General features: G+C 35.0%; 1 protein-coding gene across 1 annotated transcript in view; it reads left to right on the forward strand.

The window, feature by feature from the left end:
• Positions 1–15,640, forward strand: part of LOC148956083 (mitochondrial import receptor subunit TOM70-like) — a 390,465-nt gene continuing 374,825 nt past the window's right edge. Inside the window, exons 1-2 of the mRNA XM_089092920.1 lie at positions 1–17; positions 8,755–8,891. Coding sequence (XP_088949046.1) covers positions 8,814–8,891 — 78 coding nt within the window. The 5' untranslated portion in view covers positions 1–17; positions 8,755–8,813. The remainder of the gene's footprint in view (positions 18–8,754; positions 8,892–15,640) is intronic.

The following is a 15,640-nucleotide window of genomic DNA, read 5'->3' on the forward strand; positions in this document are numbered from 1 at the left end:
CAAAGGGCTAGAAAAAGGTATAAAAATTAAGAAATTGGTAAAACTTTGTAAATTATAAATTTAAGAATTTTTAACAGTAGTTGATTCAAGAATGTCATTTGGATGAGCTTAATTTTCCAGGTGAAGTGCACCAATTCTATTATAAATATTGTTATACGCTAATGACAGCACGCTAGTCAAAAGCGAATCTAGCATGTCATAATTGTAGCGCAACTCACACTCCATCAAGTGTTGATGAGCCTTCCACACCAATTTAGTACATCATTGATGTAGTACTTCAACCTTACTTCACAAGTCGTCATTTTATCCCGAAAAATAGAGGAAGTTTAATCACAAGAGTTTAGGGATTTTGTGTGTTCGTATCCTGGCTGGAACAAAAGCAAGCAAAATAATCACGTCTAAGAGCATACTCAAAAGAGTCACACTGGTAGGAAATCTTATCAATATCACTGGAAGGACTGCAGTTAAAAATTTGCTGGATTTAATAACAAGACTTGATCATTTAACTTGATCTCAGACGGCCCGACTCCCGTTAAGTCAAAACTCATCAAAATCAACATCAGTCCAGCTTTACCCTTATTCAGCTAAACTACAATTCATTAAATCCTCATTTAACGACTTCAATGTAACTTGACCCCGATTAAAAAAAAACCTCGTTAAATTCTGCTCAGTTAAAATCAACTCCATTCAGCTCATTGTAATTTTATAGTCTAAGCAACTCATATTTGATAATCAGTAAACCCATCTAAAACTGATTCGTCAAGTGGGAGTGTATTTCACTGGTTTCAAAAAACATGCCTAAGAATTTACTGTTTCTGACTGACCATAAATTTTAATTCAGTCTCTTTTTGTAGGCAACTGCAACATACATACCAAAATCTTGCTACAAAATTTGTTAGGCCAACATTTGCCAAATCCCAAATTCTTGCTCAAGACGCAGTAGAGATCTTTAAGATATATCCACCATGTTTTCACCCCAAAAGTAGTATGTATTTTCAAGACTGAAGTCTACCGCTTGCTGTGGTATAATCTACGCGCCTAGAGTCACGCTTAGCCCAAGCGTGTCTTGCTTTTACGTCTCTTTCAGTTTAGACATCAGTAAATCTACCCAAACAGTAGAATATATTCCCCAAACTGAATTCAACCACTTGCTGTGGTGTACTGTACGTGCCTAGAGTCAAGCCTAGCCCAAGTTTGTCTAGGCTTTTACTTCTCTTTCAGCCTAGGATTTAGTCAATCTACCCAAAAAATAGTATATATTTCCCATACTGAATTGCACCACTTGCTGTAGTGTACTGTACGCGCCTAGAGTCACGCTTAGCCCAAGCTTGTCTTGGCTTTTACTTCTTTTTCAGTCTAGGCATCAGTCAATCTACCTAAAAAGTAGTATATATTTCCCAGACTGAATTCTACCACTTGATGTGGTGTATTCGCGCCTAATGTCAATCAGTCAATCTACCTAAAAAGTAGTAGGTATTTCCCAGACTGAATTCTACCTCTTGCTGTGGTGTACTGTGGGCACCTAGAGTCGCGCATACCCAAGCTTGTCTTGGCTTTTACTTCTCTTTCAGCCTAGGCATCAGTCAATCTACCCAAAAAGTATTATATATTTCATAGACTGAATTCTACCACTTGCTATGGTGAGTCACGCTTAGCCTAAGCTGGTCTTGGCTTTTACTTCTCTTTCAGTCTAGGCATCAGTCAATCTACCCAAAAAGTAGTATATATTCCCCAGACTGAATTCTACCACTTGCTGCGGTGTACTGTACGTGCCTAGAGTCATGCTTAGCCCAAGCGTGTCTTAGCTTTTGCTTCTCTTTCAGCCTAGGCATCAATCAATCTGCCCAAAAAATAGTATATATTTCTCAGACTGAATTATATCACTTGCTGTGGTGTACTGTACGTGCCTAGAGTCACGCTTAGCCCATGGTTGTCTTGGCTTTTACTTCTCTTTCAGTCTAGGCATCGGTGAATCTCCATCAAAATTTTTTAACTATTTTCCAAAAAGTGCAGTAGAGAAAAAAAATTTGCATCATAGATTTGTGTTTATAGTTTTTAATTTGTATAAAAGTTATTTGTGTTTTTAAAATTATATAGTTATTTGTGTTTATAAAATTTTTTAACTATTTTCCAAAAAGTGCAGTAGAGAAAGAAAATTTGCATCATAGATTTGTGTTTATAGTTATTTTTTTGTTGTTAATTTTTTTTTTTAAAGATTAAAATCCTAAGACTGTTTTGGCTGCCTTTTGAGGGAAACGCCGCACTAGAAATTTGTAAATTACACAAGTTTTTATTAAACTAAGCATTTGGATCTGGAAAATTCGTGTAACTAACAATGAACTTTCATGTATCATAATTTTTTTTTTCGACACATTCATGTAAATACACTGTCTCCATCACCTGAAAGAATAGGGTATAGAATCCTCAATATTTTTTGTACTGTCAAATACTTAAGTTTCAACAGTAGTTTTCAAAAGAGAGCCGTTAGTGGAACGTAAAAAAATTAGTAATAATATATTTCATTCTGAATTGGTTTCCGTATATTGGGGGTAGGAAACTAAAATACCCCAAAGGTCTTGTTAATATAGTTTAACAATGTGATATATCATATGACCCAAGCTAGGATCTGTTAGGGATCTTCAGCCTGGCTACGTTCAAGGAAGAAGAACTATTTTGTCTTTATATATTACTAGAATATTTAACTGGTCTAACATCAGTAATGTTCATCGCATAGCTATTATTAAATAAAAAAACAAGTTTTTTTCAACTGAAAGTCAGGGGCCACATTAAAACTTGAAACGAACAGAAATTATTACGTATATGATGGGAGTTGCTCTTCCTCAACACCTCACTCTTTACGCTAAAGTTTTTTAGTGCTTGAAAAAAACAATCTTCTTATTGTTCTAATTAAAAGAATATAGTGTTTCAGGTTTCAGTGTTTCATTCATTCTTAAAGAATTGGGACAGAATTCAAACTTTAGCGTAAAAAGGAGGAGCAACCCCCTCGTATACGTAATAATTTCTGTTCGTTTCAACTTTTAATGTTGCTTCTTACTTTCAGCGGGAAAAACTTGTTTTTATTATTGAATTTCTGATCGTTGTTTTTAATAATGCTAGGAAATCATGCTACACCTCCACGGAAAAATCCTTCCTTCAGACCAATTTATTCTTTAGACTAGTGGTTCTCAAATTGTGGTACGCGTATCCCTTGGGGGTACGCACAATTTTTAGGGGGTACACGGCCAGCCAAAAAAAAAACCAAATAAAAACCATCCTTTAACTCTAGGACTGGTAATTTTATTTATATTTTAGCTATAGTTTACTTAGTAGACCTATCGGTAACTGAGAAGGGGTACCTAAAATGTTTCATAGGCAGCACGCTAGCACTGCCTAAGTAAAGAACGATGTGGGCACAATGTGTTATTTTTTTTTTCTTCAGCCAGGCACTTTGTATCGAAGGAGTTATCGTGGAAACTTCGAAAAGAGCCCATTCGATTGGAAATTAGAGTGGCTAGTGCCCTTTTTAATAGTCGAAAGTAATTGGAGGGCAACTAAACACATCCATTCAAATTTTTGAGAAAGCCATTTTGTTCAGCGTAGTTGATTTCCAGATAGAAAATATGTTTTTGGGGAGGGCACTTTCCCAGAGCCCTCAGGGCAAGGGTTTTAAGTTATGCCCTGGGAGCATATAAGGCTTTTATAGAAGGTGTTGTCGTAGAAACTTCAAAACAGGCTCATTCGACTTGAAATTTGAAGGGCTAGTACCCTTTTTAATAGTCGAAAGGGATTGGAGGGCAACTAGCCCCCCCCACTCCCATCATTTCCCCAAACTCATCCAATCAAAATTTTGAGATAGCCATTTGGTTCAGCGTAGTTTATTTCCAGATAGAAAATATGTTTTGAGGAGGAAACTCCCGCATAACACTCGGAGCACAGGTTTTAAGCTATTCCCTAGGGGCATATAAGGTTTTTATAGAAGGCGTTGTCGTAGAAACTTCAAAAAAGGCTCATTCGATTGGAAATTCAAAGGGCTAGTGCCATTTTTAATAGTCAAAAGTGATTTGAGGGCAACTAGCCCCCCCCCCCCACGCCCATCATTTCCCCAAACACATCCAATCAAAATTTTGAAAGAGCCATTTTGTTCACCGTATTTGATTTCCAGATAGAAAACATGTTTTTGAGGAGGACACTCCCCCAAAACCCTCGGGGCAACGGTTTTAAGTTATGCCCTGAGGGCATATAAGAACGATGTTTGCACAATGTATTATTTATTATTTTTTCCTTTAGAGATGGGCACTTCATATTGAGGGGGTCGTCGTAGAAACTTCAAAAGGGGCTCATTCGTTTGGAAATTGAGAGTTTTAGTGCCCTTTTTAATAATTGAAAGTGATTGGAGGGTATCTAGCCCCCCCCCCCTCTCACGCCCATCATTCCCCCAAACACATCCAATCAAAATTTTGAGGTGGTTATTTTGTTCAACGTAGTTGATTTTCTGATAGAAAATATGTTTTTGAGGAGGACAGTCCCCCACAACCCTCAGGGCAAGGGTTTTAAGTTATGCCCTTGGGGTATAAAAGGTTTTATAGAAGGCGTTGTCGTAGAAACTACAAAACAGGCTCATTCAATTGGAAATTCGAAGGGCTAGTACCTTTTTAATAGTAGAAAGTGATTGGAGGGCAACTAGTCCCCCCCCCAACACCCCTCATTCCCCCAAACACATCCAATCAAAATTTTGAGATAGCCATTTTGTTCAGCGTAGTTGATTTATACATAGAAAATATGTTTTTAAGGAGGACACTCCCCCCACAACCCTCAGGGCAAGGGTTTTAAGTTATGCCCTTGGGGCATATAAGGTTTTTATAGAAGGCATTGTCGTAGAAACTTCAAAAAAGGATAATTCAATTGGAAATTCAAAGGGTTATTGCCCTTCTTAATAGTTGAAAGCGATTGGAGGGCAACTAGCCCCCCCCCACGCCCATCATTTCCCCAAACACATCCACACAAAATTTTGAGATAGCCATTTTGTTCAGCGTAGTTGATTTCCTGATAGAAAATATGTTTTTGAGGAGGACACTCCCCCACAGCCCTCAGGGCAAGGTTTTTAAGCTATGCCCTGGGGGCATATAAGGTTTTTAAAGAAGGTGTTGTCGTAGAAACTTCAAAAAAGCTCATTCGATTAGAAATTCAAAGGGCTAGTGCCCTTTTTAATAGTCGAAAGTGATTGGAGGGCAACTAGCCCCCCCCCCCCCACGCCCATCATTATCCCAAACACATCAAATAAAAATTTTCAGATAGCAATTTTGTTCATCGTAGTTGATTTCAAGATAGAAAATATATTTTTGAGGAGGACACTCCCCCACAACCCTTAGGGCAAGGATTTGAAGTTATGCCCTTGGTGCATATAAGGTTTTTATTGAAATCTTTGTCGTAGAAGCTTGAAAAGGGGCTCATTCTATTTGAAATTCAAAGGGAAGGTACCCTTTTTAACAGTAGCCCGCCTTTTCCCCAAACACATCCAATCAAAATTTTTAGATAGCCATTTTATTCAATGTAGTTAAAAGTTTTGGAAATTAGGCTTTTAAGGAGGACTACCCCTCCCCCCATAGCCCTCAGGGCAAGGGTTGCAAGTTATGCCCTGGGGCATTTACATTTTTTTATTGAAAGCCTTGTCGTAGAAACTTCAAAAGGGCTCATTCAATTTGAAATTGAAAGGGCTAGTTCCTTTTTTAATAGTTGAAAGTGATTGGATAGCGACTAATGCTCCTCTCACGTCCACCATTTTCCAAAACACATCCAATCAAAATTTTGAGATATCCATTTTGTTCAACGTAGTTGAACATTCTGGAAATTAAGTCTTTTAGGATCATATCACTCAGAGCCCTCAGTGCAAGGGTTGTAAGTTATGCCCCGGGGGCATATAAGGTTTAAATAGAAAGTTGTTGTATAAATCATAGGCACCACGATCGCGCTGCCTAAGTAAAGAACGGGGACACTCGAGTACGAGACAAGAAACTGGGACTAAGTAAAGAGGAGGACACTCCCCCACAACCCTCAGGGCAAAGGTGTTAAGTTATGCCCGGGGGACATATAAGAACGATGTTGGCACAATGTATTATTTATTAATTTTTCCCTTTAGAGCAGGGCACTTCGTATCGAAGAAGTTGTCACAGAAACTTCGAAAAGCGCTCATTCAATTGAAAATTGGAGTGGTTTGTGCCCTTTTTAATAGTCGAAAGTGATTGGAAGGCAACTAACACCCCTCTCGCGCCCGCCATTTCCCAAAACACATCCAATGAAACTTTTGAGATAGCCATGTTGTTTAACATAGTTGAAAGTTCTGGAAATTTGGTCTTAGAGGATGACAACCACCCTAACAGACCTTAGGGTAAGGGATGTAATTTATGCCTTGGGGGCATATAAGGCGTTTATAGAAAGCGTTGTCGTTTCTAGAAGGGATCATTCGATTGGAAATCGAAAGGCCTAGTGCCCTTTTTAATAGTCGAAAGTGATTGGAAGGCTTGACGTTTTTATAGTAAAGATCGAAGTGGGTATAATGTATTACTTGTTGTTGATGTTGTTGTTTAGACCAGGGCACTTCTTATCGAAGGAGTTGTCGTGGGAACTTCGAAAAGGGCTCATTCGACTGAAAATAGAAAGGGCTGATGCTCTTTTTAATAGTCGAAAGTGACTTGAGGTCAACTAATCCCCCTTCCACTCCCACCCACCCACGCACATCCTCCCACGCCAATCCTCCCATTTCTGCTCTTAAAATTAATCCTCCCAAATCAAAATAGTGTAAGTGTATCCAAGCTATCAAAGAAAGTAAACAGATTTTTTTGCGAATGGTTTCAAGTTATCCATTTCAGGTCAACTAGAGGAGGTATAAAACTAAATTCAACAGTACTGTTTGTGTCCAGATTTTTAAAAGGGTGTATATTGTTAAAAATTGCTGAAAATTTTTCTCCAGCATACAAATAGCAGGCCAAACTATAAAGTCTTAAAAAAACGAAAAGATTTAAAGTATGATTTTATTTTTCCCTGAAAAGACTATGTGAATATAAAACAAACATATATTAATTAAAAAATCAATTTTCATAAAATAAGTTTTTCAAAGAAAAGTAAAGAATTCTATTAAACAAAAAATGACCAAAAATAAAATCAAATAGTCTACCAAGCGTAACACTACAACAAATCAGCATTGATAAATAAATGAAACCCAAAACGAACAGAAATTACAATAAATAACCGAGTCAAACTCAAAACGAGCAAAAATTAACATAACTTGGGCGCAAAACCCCTATGCCTTCCCAAGGCCAGAACAAAATTTGCACTTTACTGAAAATCTACAAGTGAATGTGCATTGTCAGTTTAATATACATATACTGACGCTTAGTAATCAAAATGTTAATATTATTTGATTTATTAAAGTTATAAAAGTAAAAACATTTATATTTTTTTCAGTAAAGTGCGAATCGACAAAGAGAATCGACAAAGAGAAAGTAAGACATAAGAAGAATCTGGTATAGGAATTCTGGCAAATTTGCCAGTGTGAAATTCTCCTGAAAAATCTACCCCCTGAAAACTTCCCTCCTGACGACAGATTTTACCGTGGAAAATCCCACCAAAATTCGCCCCCTCACCTGAAAAAAGTATACATACTTCCAATTAGCAATGGGAAGTATGAATCCGATTCTTTTGATTCGAGTTCAAAATCCGATTCTTTTGATTTATCTATCGATATCAAAATTCCGTTTTTTAGAGTTTCGGTTACTATTGAGCCGAGTCGCTCCTTACGTACAGTTCGTTACCACAAACCGTTTGATAGTTTTATCAAATACTAACTGTCTCCTGTTTGACAGAAATTTTGACCAGTAAAAAGTCTGGTCAGCTAAGTCAAATTTGTCTTACTTCGTGACCAATGAGCACGACTGACCTACTGCATTAAATTACTTCGCTTGCCAACACCCAGATCTTTCTGATCTATATTTAGGATCCACTGTAAAAAAAAAAAAAAATTGCATATAGAAGTTCTTAATTTTCTTTGGATAGCACTATTTTGAAAAATATTTTTCTTAATTAATCAACCGATCACGAGTGGTATAATTAAGACAAATAAAAACATTTAAAGTAGATCTTCAATTAAATGGATTGAAAATTAGTGTAATTTTCAATTTCCTATAGGGCTGAAGAAATATTCAAAACTAGTGATAGACGGATAATGTCGAAACAACTTGGTACTGCCACAGTGACGGTCTGGCCTCTCTCGCCCCGGGGCAAAATCTTGACTAGCGCTCTCCACTTGTGTCACAAAAATTTTCAGACGAAATTAAAAAAAAAATTTCATTAGTTATCAGAATTTGCCAACTGTTCCCTCCACTTTATTTCAGTAAAAATAAGATTTCAAAAGTCTCAAGATGACTATAACCTTTAGATTATATAAAATTGTTATTTGTAGCTAATTTTAGGAATGATAGCCATTATCTCTATTAGTCTTGATAGTAAAATATTATTTTGAAAACAAATTTATAGGAATTTTGAAAAAAATGGCCTTAAATACCTAATGGCGTCGGATCAAAATCAACACTAAGAGTTTCTAGAGTTGTGCAATTATGTTTTATCTAGCTGAACCATCAAAAAAAATTAAACAAAAACATCGATGATTAATAAATGATTTCTCATCTAAAAGCCCATACAGATGGGTAGTTGTTTCATGCCTATTTTTGAAGGAGCTATATTTGCTATGTATTTTTTAAGGTCAATGGAGTCTTGTAAATCCACAGGGTGTAAACAAATACACGAGAGAATTTTTGAAAATGATGCGAGATTCACCTCTAGCCAAAGTATCTCCCGAAATTCCTACTGAACTGTCTGCTACTGGTCCATCTTTGAATGTAATTATTTTTTACTCCTTTTTTATGCCTTATGATCTGCTTTATTGTATGATATTAATTCTCTTGGTGTAAGTGCTACAAATTCTTAGTCCTGAACGATATCAGTTCAGTCTACCTATTTCCCTTATTATCTACCCAGGGCCGGATTTTAATCTTTCGCGCCCCTAGGCCCAAGCTATTTTTTCTTCTGTGAGATACAGAGACTTACGGAGAAATCCTCGAGAATTCGGGGATAGTGGAATTCCTGAACAGAGGGCAACTGATGAGTGATGAACCAAAAGTAATGCAAGAAAGAGGTGATAACGAGCTCTCAGCTGCCATTCTTGGGAGACATCTGACAGTTTATAAGTGGCTACGGAATTCCTGTATTGTTTTAAAATCACTTTTAAAATGTGAATAGACAGCGGAGCAGCAAAGTACACCTGAGACTTTGACGATAAATCAAACCAGTCCAGTTTGTTAAGAAAAAAAGATCACTTAGGGTTTTTTTTTGAGAAGCGAAGTTTGAATTTTGCTGACCTTTAAAACTCTTATACACGCATAATATATTTTAATTTTGAACTGCGTTGAGAACCCCTCCAAAAATAATACCCTTCCCAAAGGTTATATTTACATTCAGCCAGAACCCTTATTGTTCCTTGGCTTGTAGCATATTGATGTACTTCATTATAGTGTTATACGGAAGTATGTCCCTCATAAAAATGTACTCCTCAAATGTTATATATATATATATATATATATATATATATATATATATATATATATATATATATATATATATATATATATATATATATATATATATATATATATATATATATATATATATATATATATATATATATATATATATATATATATATATATATATATATATATATATATATATATATATATATATATATATATATATATATATATATATATATATATATGTATAGCTATTTTGTTAAAAATAGTTCAAACATCAGATATAAAAACTCCGGGGTCCAATAGCGCATCAGGGCCCAGGAGCAGGCATTGTAAGTTATACCCTAGGGATATATATGGTTCTTTTAGAAGGGATGCTCGTAAAAACATTAGAGAGGGCTCAATTTTAGATTGGAAATTTAAAGTTTTAGTTCACTTTTAGATAGTCAAAAGAGACCGAAGGGTAAATAGCCTCCCCCCCCCCTACGCTCTTATTTTCTCAGACCCATCCGATAAAATTTTGAGATAGCTATTTTGTTAAAAATAGTTCAAAAATCAGATAATAAAGACTCCGGAGTCGATGCAAACCCCCTGGGCCTGAGGGCAGTCGTTGTAAGTTATGCCCTGGGGGTATATATGGTTCTTATAGAAGGGATGCTTGTATAAACTTCAGAGAGGGCTCATTTGATTGGAAATCTAGAGTTCTAGTTTAATTTTTAAGAATCAAAAGAGATCATAAGGCAACTAGCCCCCCTCCACGTCCCTTTTTCCCCAAATACATCCGATAAAAGCTTTGAGATAGCCATTTTGTTAAAAAATAGTTCAAAGATCATATAATAAAAACTCTGGGGTCGACACAACCCCCCATGGTCAGGGGGTAGGCGTTGTAAGTTAAGCCCTGTGGGTATATTGTTTTTATAAAGGGATGCAGGTATAAACCTAAGAGAGGGCGTGTTTGATTTGGAAATTGAAATTTCTTGTTCATTTTTTAAGAGTCAAAAGTGACCAGACGGCAACTAGCCCCCCCCCCCGCCTTTTTTTCCATAAACCCATCTGATAAAATTTTGAGATTCTCACTCTTTTAAAAATAGTTCAAACATCAGATCTGGAGTCGAAACAATCCCCAGAGCCCGGGGCAAGTGTTTTAAGTTCTGCCCCGAGGGCATATAAGGTTTTTTATGTAAGTGGAGGTCGTATAAACCTCAAAGGTGGCTCATTTGGTTGGAAATTGAAAGTTCTAGTAATCTTTTTATGATTCAAAAGGGATCGGAGGGTATCTACCCCCCCCCCCCCCACACACCCACACAAACACACACCCTCTGTTCCCCAAATGCAGCCGATCAATATTTTAAGATTGCCAGTTTGTTTGAAATAGTCCAACGATCAGATAACAAAAACTTCAGGGTCAACATAACCAACCTAGAGCCCATGAGAAGGATTGTAACTTGTGCCCTGGGGGCATATAAAGTTTTTATGAAAGAAGTGGTAGCATAAACCTCGAGGGGTTTATATAACCCTCCAATCTCAAAATGATTTGAAAGTGAAAGTTCTAGTTCCTTTTTTAAGTTTCAAAAGTGATCTGATTGCAACTAGCTCACCCCCCCCCCCCCCCCGCCAACCCTCTTTTCCCCAAATGTGTTCGATTGAATTTTTTATGTAGCCATTTTTTTCAAAAATAGACCAAAGATCATGAGTAGATAGTACATATGGAATTCTATGGAAGCTATAGCAATTCGGGTTATTGACCTACCAAAGCCAACCAGACAGGTTTCTGGTGGGCATAGTCTGGTTTGGTGGGTATACTCTGGATTGATGGGTATAATCTGGTTTGGTGGGTATAGTCTGGTTTGGTAGGTATAGTCTGGTTTGGTGGTTAAAGTCTGGCTTGGTGGGTATAGATAAAATATTTTTGGAGCATGTATTTGACGATGAATAAAAGGGTTAAGGTGATTAGCAATTACGAGCGAGGATTCCCCCATTGGTTTCTGCCAGTAGGCTACGCATATCAAGTTGAAAATTTGATAGAATGAGGTATTTGAGGTGGAATATTAATGTTTTGAATAATAGGAGTGTGATTGATTCTAATTAGTGATTGGATAATTTTTTAACATGAAATCTCCGAATAAAATATTTTTTGGGAGAGATGGGTTGATTGTGTACTGTATAATACACAAGTGATGTTTGAACAGTGTTGTCAATTTAAAATAGGGTCTAACGTTTTAGTATACTAAAAAGTTGATACTAAGAGGGATGTAGATGGTAAGAAAAGAAGTTCAATAATGAAATTCAGAACAAACCTTAGAAATCCTTGCAATTCAAGTAGTAGGGTGTATGTGAGTACGAACCATCAAGGATCATAAGCACCAACGACACTAACCAGCAGAGACATTAACTCCCCAAAGGTCCCTTACCCCCAAACTCGTTGGGCACCTCCTCCCTCCAAGTTTTTGCCCCCCCCCCTCCCCATTTTTTTTTTATTTTTTTAACATGATATATTTTTTTCAACTTTTTTTTTTGCATGTCTTCGAATGAGATGAAACAAATTTAAATTCAGTAGTGTTTTGTCGTGGTTTACCTTGTCACAGTTACATTCTCTTTATTTTTCAAAGTTCATTTTGAATTTCTTTTGTTGAAATGCAAGATTTGGAATATTTAAGTAATGTTTTGTTGTGCCTTAGCTTGTTAATGTTTAATTTCCTTTAGTTTTCAAAGTTCATTATGTATTTATTTCGTAAAATTTCAAGAATTTTAAATTTATGGAGTGTATTTCCGTGCTTTAACTCGTCAATATTGCATTCTCATGATTTTTAAAAGTTCATTCTGTATTTCTTTCATTGAAATGCAAGAGTCGGAATATTTCAGTAGTGTTTTGTTGTGGTTTACAGTGTCACAGTTACATTCTCTTGATTTTCAACGTTCATTTTGAAGTTCTTTCATTGAAATGCAAGAGTTGGAATATTTCAGTAGTGTTTTGTAGTGGTTTAACTTGTCACAGTTACATTTTCTTGATTTGTCAAAATTTATTTTGCATTTTATTCCTTGAAATGCAAGAGTTGGATTATTTCAGTAGTGTTTTGTGGTGCTTTACATTGTCACAGTTACATTCTCTTAATTTTTCAAAGTTCTTTTGAATATCTTTCATTGAAATGCAAGAGTTGGAACATTTCAGTAGTGTTTTGTTGTGCTTTACATTGTCACAGTTACATTCTCTTGAGTTTTCAAAGTTCATTTTGAATTTCTTTCGTTGAAATGCAAGAGTTGGAATATTTCAGTAGTGTTTTGTTATGGTTTACCTTGTCACAGTTACATTCTCTTAATTTTTCAAAGTTAATTTTGAATTTCTTTCATTCAAATGCAAGAGTTGGAATATTTCAGTAGTGTTTTGTCGTGGTTTACCTTGTCACAGTTACATTTTCTTGATTTTTCAAAGTTCATTTTGGATTTCTTTCATTGAAATGCAAGAGTTGGAACATATCAGTAGTGTTTTGTTGTGTTCAACAATGTCACGGTTACATTCTCTTGATTTTTCAAAGTTCTTTTGAATTTCTATCGTTGAAATGAAAGAGTTGGATTATTTCAGTAGTATTTTGCTCTTGTCTACCTTGTCAAAGTTACATTCTCATGATTTTTCAAAGTTTATTTACGAATTTCTATCATTGAATTGCAAGAGTCGGACTATTTCAGTAGTGTTTTGTTGTGGCTTACAGTGTCACAAATACATTCTTTTAATTTTTTAAAGTTAATTTTGGATTTCTTTCATTGAAATCTAATAAGTGGAATATTTCACTCGTGTTTTGTCATGGTTTAACTTGTCACAGTTACATTTTCTTGATTTTTCAAAGTTTACTCTGAGTTTCTTTCACTGAAATGAAAGAGTTGGATTATTTTAGTAGTGTTTTGTTCTGGTTTACCTTGTCACAGTTACATTCTCTTGATTTTTCAAAGTTCATTTGATTTTCTTTCATTGAAATGCTAGAGTTGGAATATTTCAGTAGTGTTTTGTTGTGTTTTACATTGTCACAGTTACATTCTCTTGATTTTAAAAGTTCATTTTGAATTTCTTTCGTTGATATGCAAGAGTTGGATTATTTCAGTACTGTCTTGTTATGGTCTACCTTGTCTCAGTTACATTCTCTTGATTTTTAAAACTTCATTTTTAATTTCTTTCATTGAAATGCAAGAGTTGGAATATTTCAGTAGTGTTTTGTAATGGTTTACCTTGTCACAGTTACATTCTCATGATTTTGAGCAGTTCAATTATGAATTTCTATCGTTGAAATGCGAGAGTTGGAATTTTTCAGTAGTGTTTTGTTGTGGTTTACAGTGTCACAGTTACATTCTCTTGATTTTTCAAAGTTCATTTTGAATTTCTTTCATTGAAATGTAAGAGTTGGATTATTTCAGTAGTGTTTTATCGTAGTTAACCATTTCACAGTTACACTCGCTTGATTTTTCAAATTTCATCTTGTATTTATTTATTTGAAATGCAAGATTTGGAATATTTAAGTATTGTTTTTGTTGCGGTTTACATCGTCACATTTAAATTCTCATGATTTTTCAAATTTCATTTTTGTATCTCTTTCATTGAAATACGAGAGTTGGAATATTTCAGCAATTTTTGGTGTTTTATGGAATGTTTAAAAGTTCGGGCTTGTAAGATTCCTATTACCATTTTGTATTTCCGTAGTTGTTATGAAAGAGTTGGAATTTTTCTGTTGCATGAAGTAGTGGCTTAAACTGTAAGAACTGTGTTATGTTGATTTTTAAAAGTTCTTTTCGGATTTCTCTTGTTGAGAAGAAAGATTTGGAATATTTAAGTATTTTTTTGTCGTGGTTTACCTCGTCACAGTTACACTCTCTTGATTTTTCAATGTTCATTTTGAATTTCTTTCATTGAAATGCAAGAGTTGGAATATTTCAATAGTTTTTTGATATGGTTTACCTTGTCACAGTTATATTCTATTGACTTTTCAAAGTTCATTTTGGTTTTTCTTTCGTTGAAATATAAGAGTCGGAATATTTCAGCAGTGTTTTGGTATGGTTCACCTTGTAACACTTACGTTCCCTTGATTTTTATAAGCTAACTTTGAATTTTTCTCAATGAAATGCTAGAGTCGGAATATTTCAGTTGTGTTTTGATGTGGTTTACCTTGTCACACTTACATTATCTTGATTTTCCAAAGTTCCTTTCGAATTTCTTTCATTGAAATGCAAGAGTTGAAATATTTTAGTAGTGTTTTGTCGTGGTTTACCTTGTCACAGTTACATTCTATTGATTTTTCAAAGTCATTTGAATTTCTTTAATTGAAATGCACGAGTTTGATTTTTCAGTAGTGTTTTGTTGTAATTTACCTTGTCACAGTTACATTCTCTTAATTTTTCAAAGTTCATTTTTAATTTTTTTCATTGAAATGCGAGAGCTGAAATATTTCAGTAGTGTTTTGTCGTGGTTTACCTTCTCACAGTTATATTCTCTTGATTTTTCAAAGTTCATTTCGGATTTCTTTCATTGAAATGCAAGAGTTGGATTATTTCAGTAGTGTTTGGTTGTTGTTTACCTTTTCACAGTTACATTCTCTTAATTTTTCAAAGTTCATTTTGAATTTCTTTCATTGAAATGCAAGAGTTGGAATATTTTACCAGTGTTTTATCATGGTTTACCATGTCACAGTTACATTCGCTTGATTTTTCAAAGTTCATTTTGAATGTCTTTCATTGAAATGCAAGAGTTAGAATATTTCAGTAGTGTTTTGTTGCGGTCTACCTTGTCACAGTTACATTCTCCTAATTTTTCAAAGTTCATTTTGAATTTCTATAATTGAAATGCAATAGTTGGAATATTTCAGCAGTGTTTTGTTGTGTTTTACCTTTTCAAAGTTACATTCTCCTAATTTTTCAAAATTCATTTTGGAATTCTGTCGATGAAATTAAGGAGTTGGAATATTTCAATAGTGTTTTCACATGGTTTAACTTGTCACAGTTACATTTTCTTGATTTTTCAAATTTCTTTTTGAATTTCTTTCACAGAAATGCAAGAGTTGTAATATTTCAGTAGTGTT

This window comes from Artemia sp. Qi Xiang Cuo, chromosome 1 (assembly GCF_049724085.1).
Source record: "Artemia sp. Qi Xiang Cuo chromosome 1, ASM4972408v1, whole genome shotgun sequence".
Taxonomy (NCBI): Eukaryota; Metazoa; Arthropoda; class Branchiopoda; order Anostraca; family Artemiidae; genus Artemia; species Artemia sp. Qi Xiang Cuo.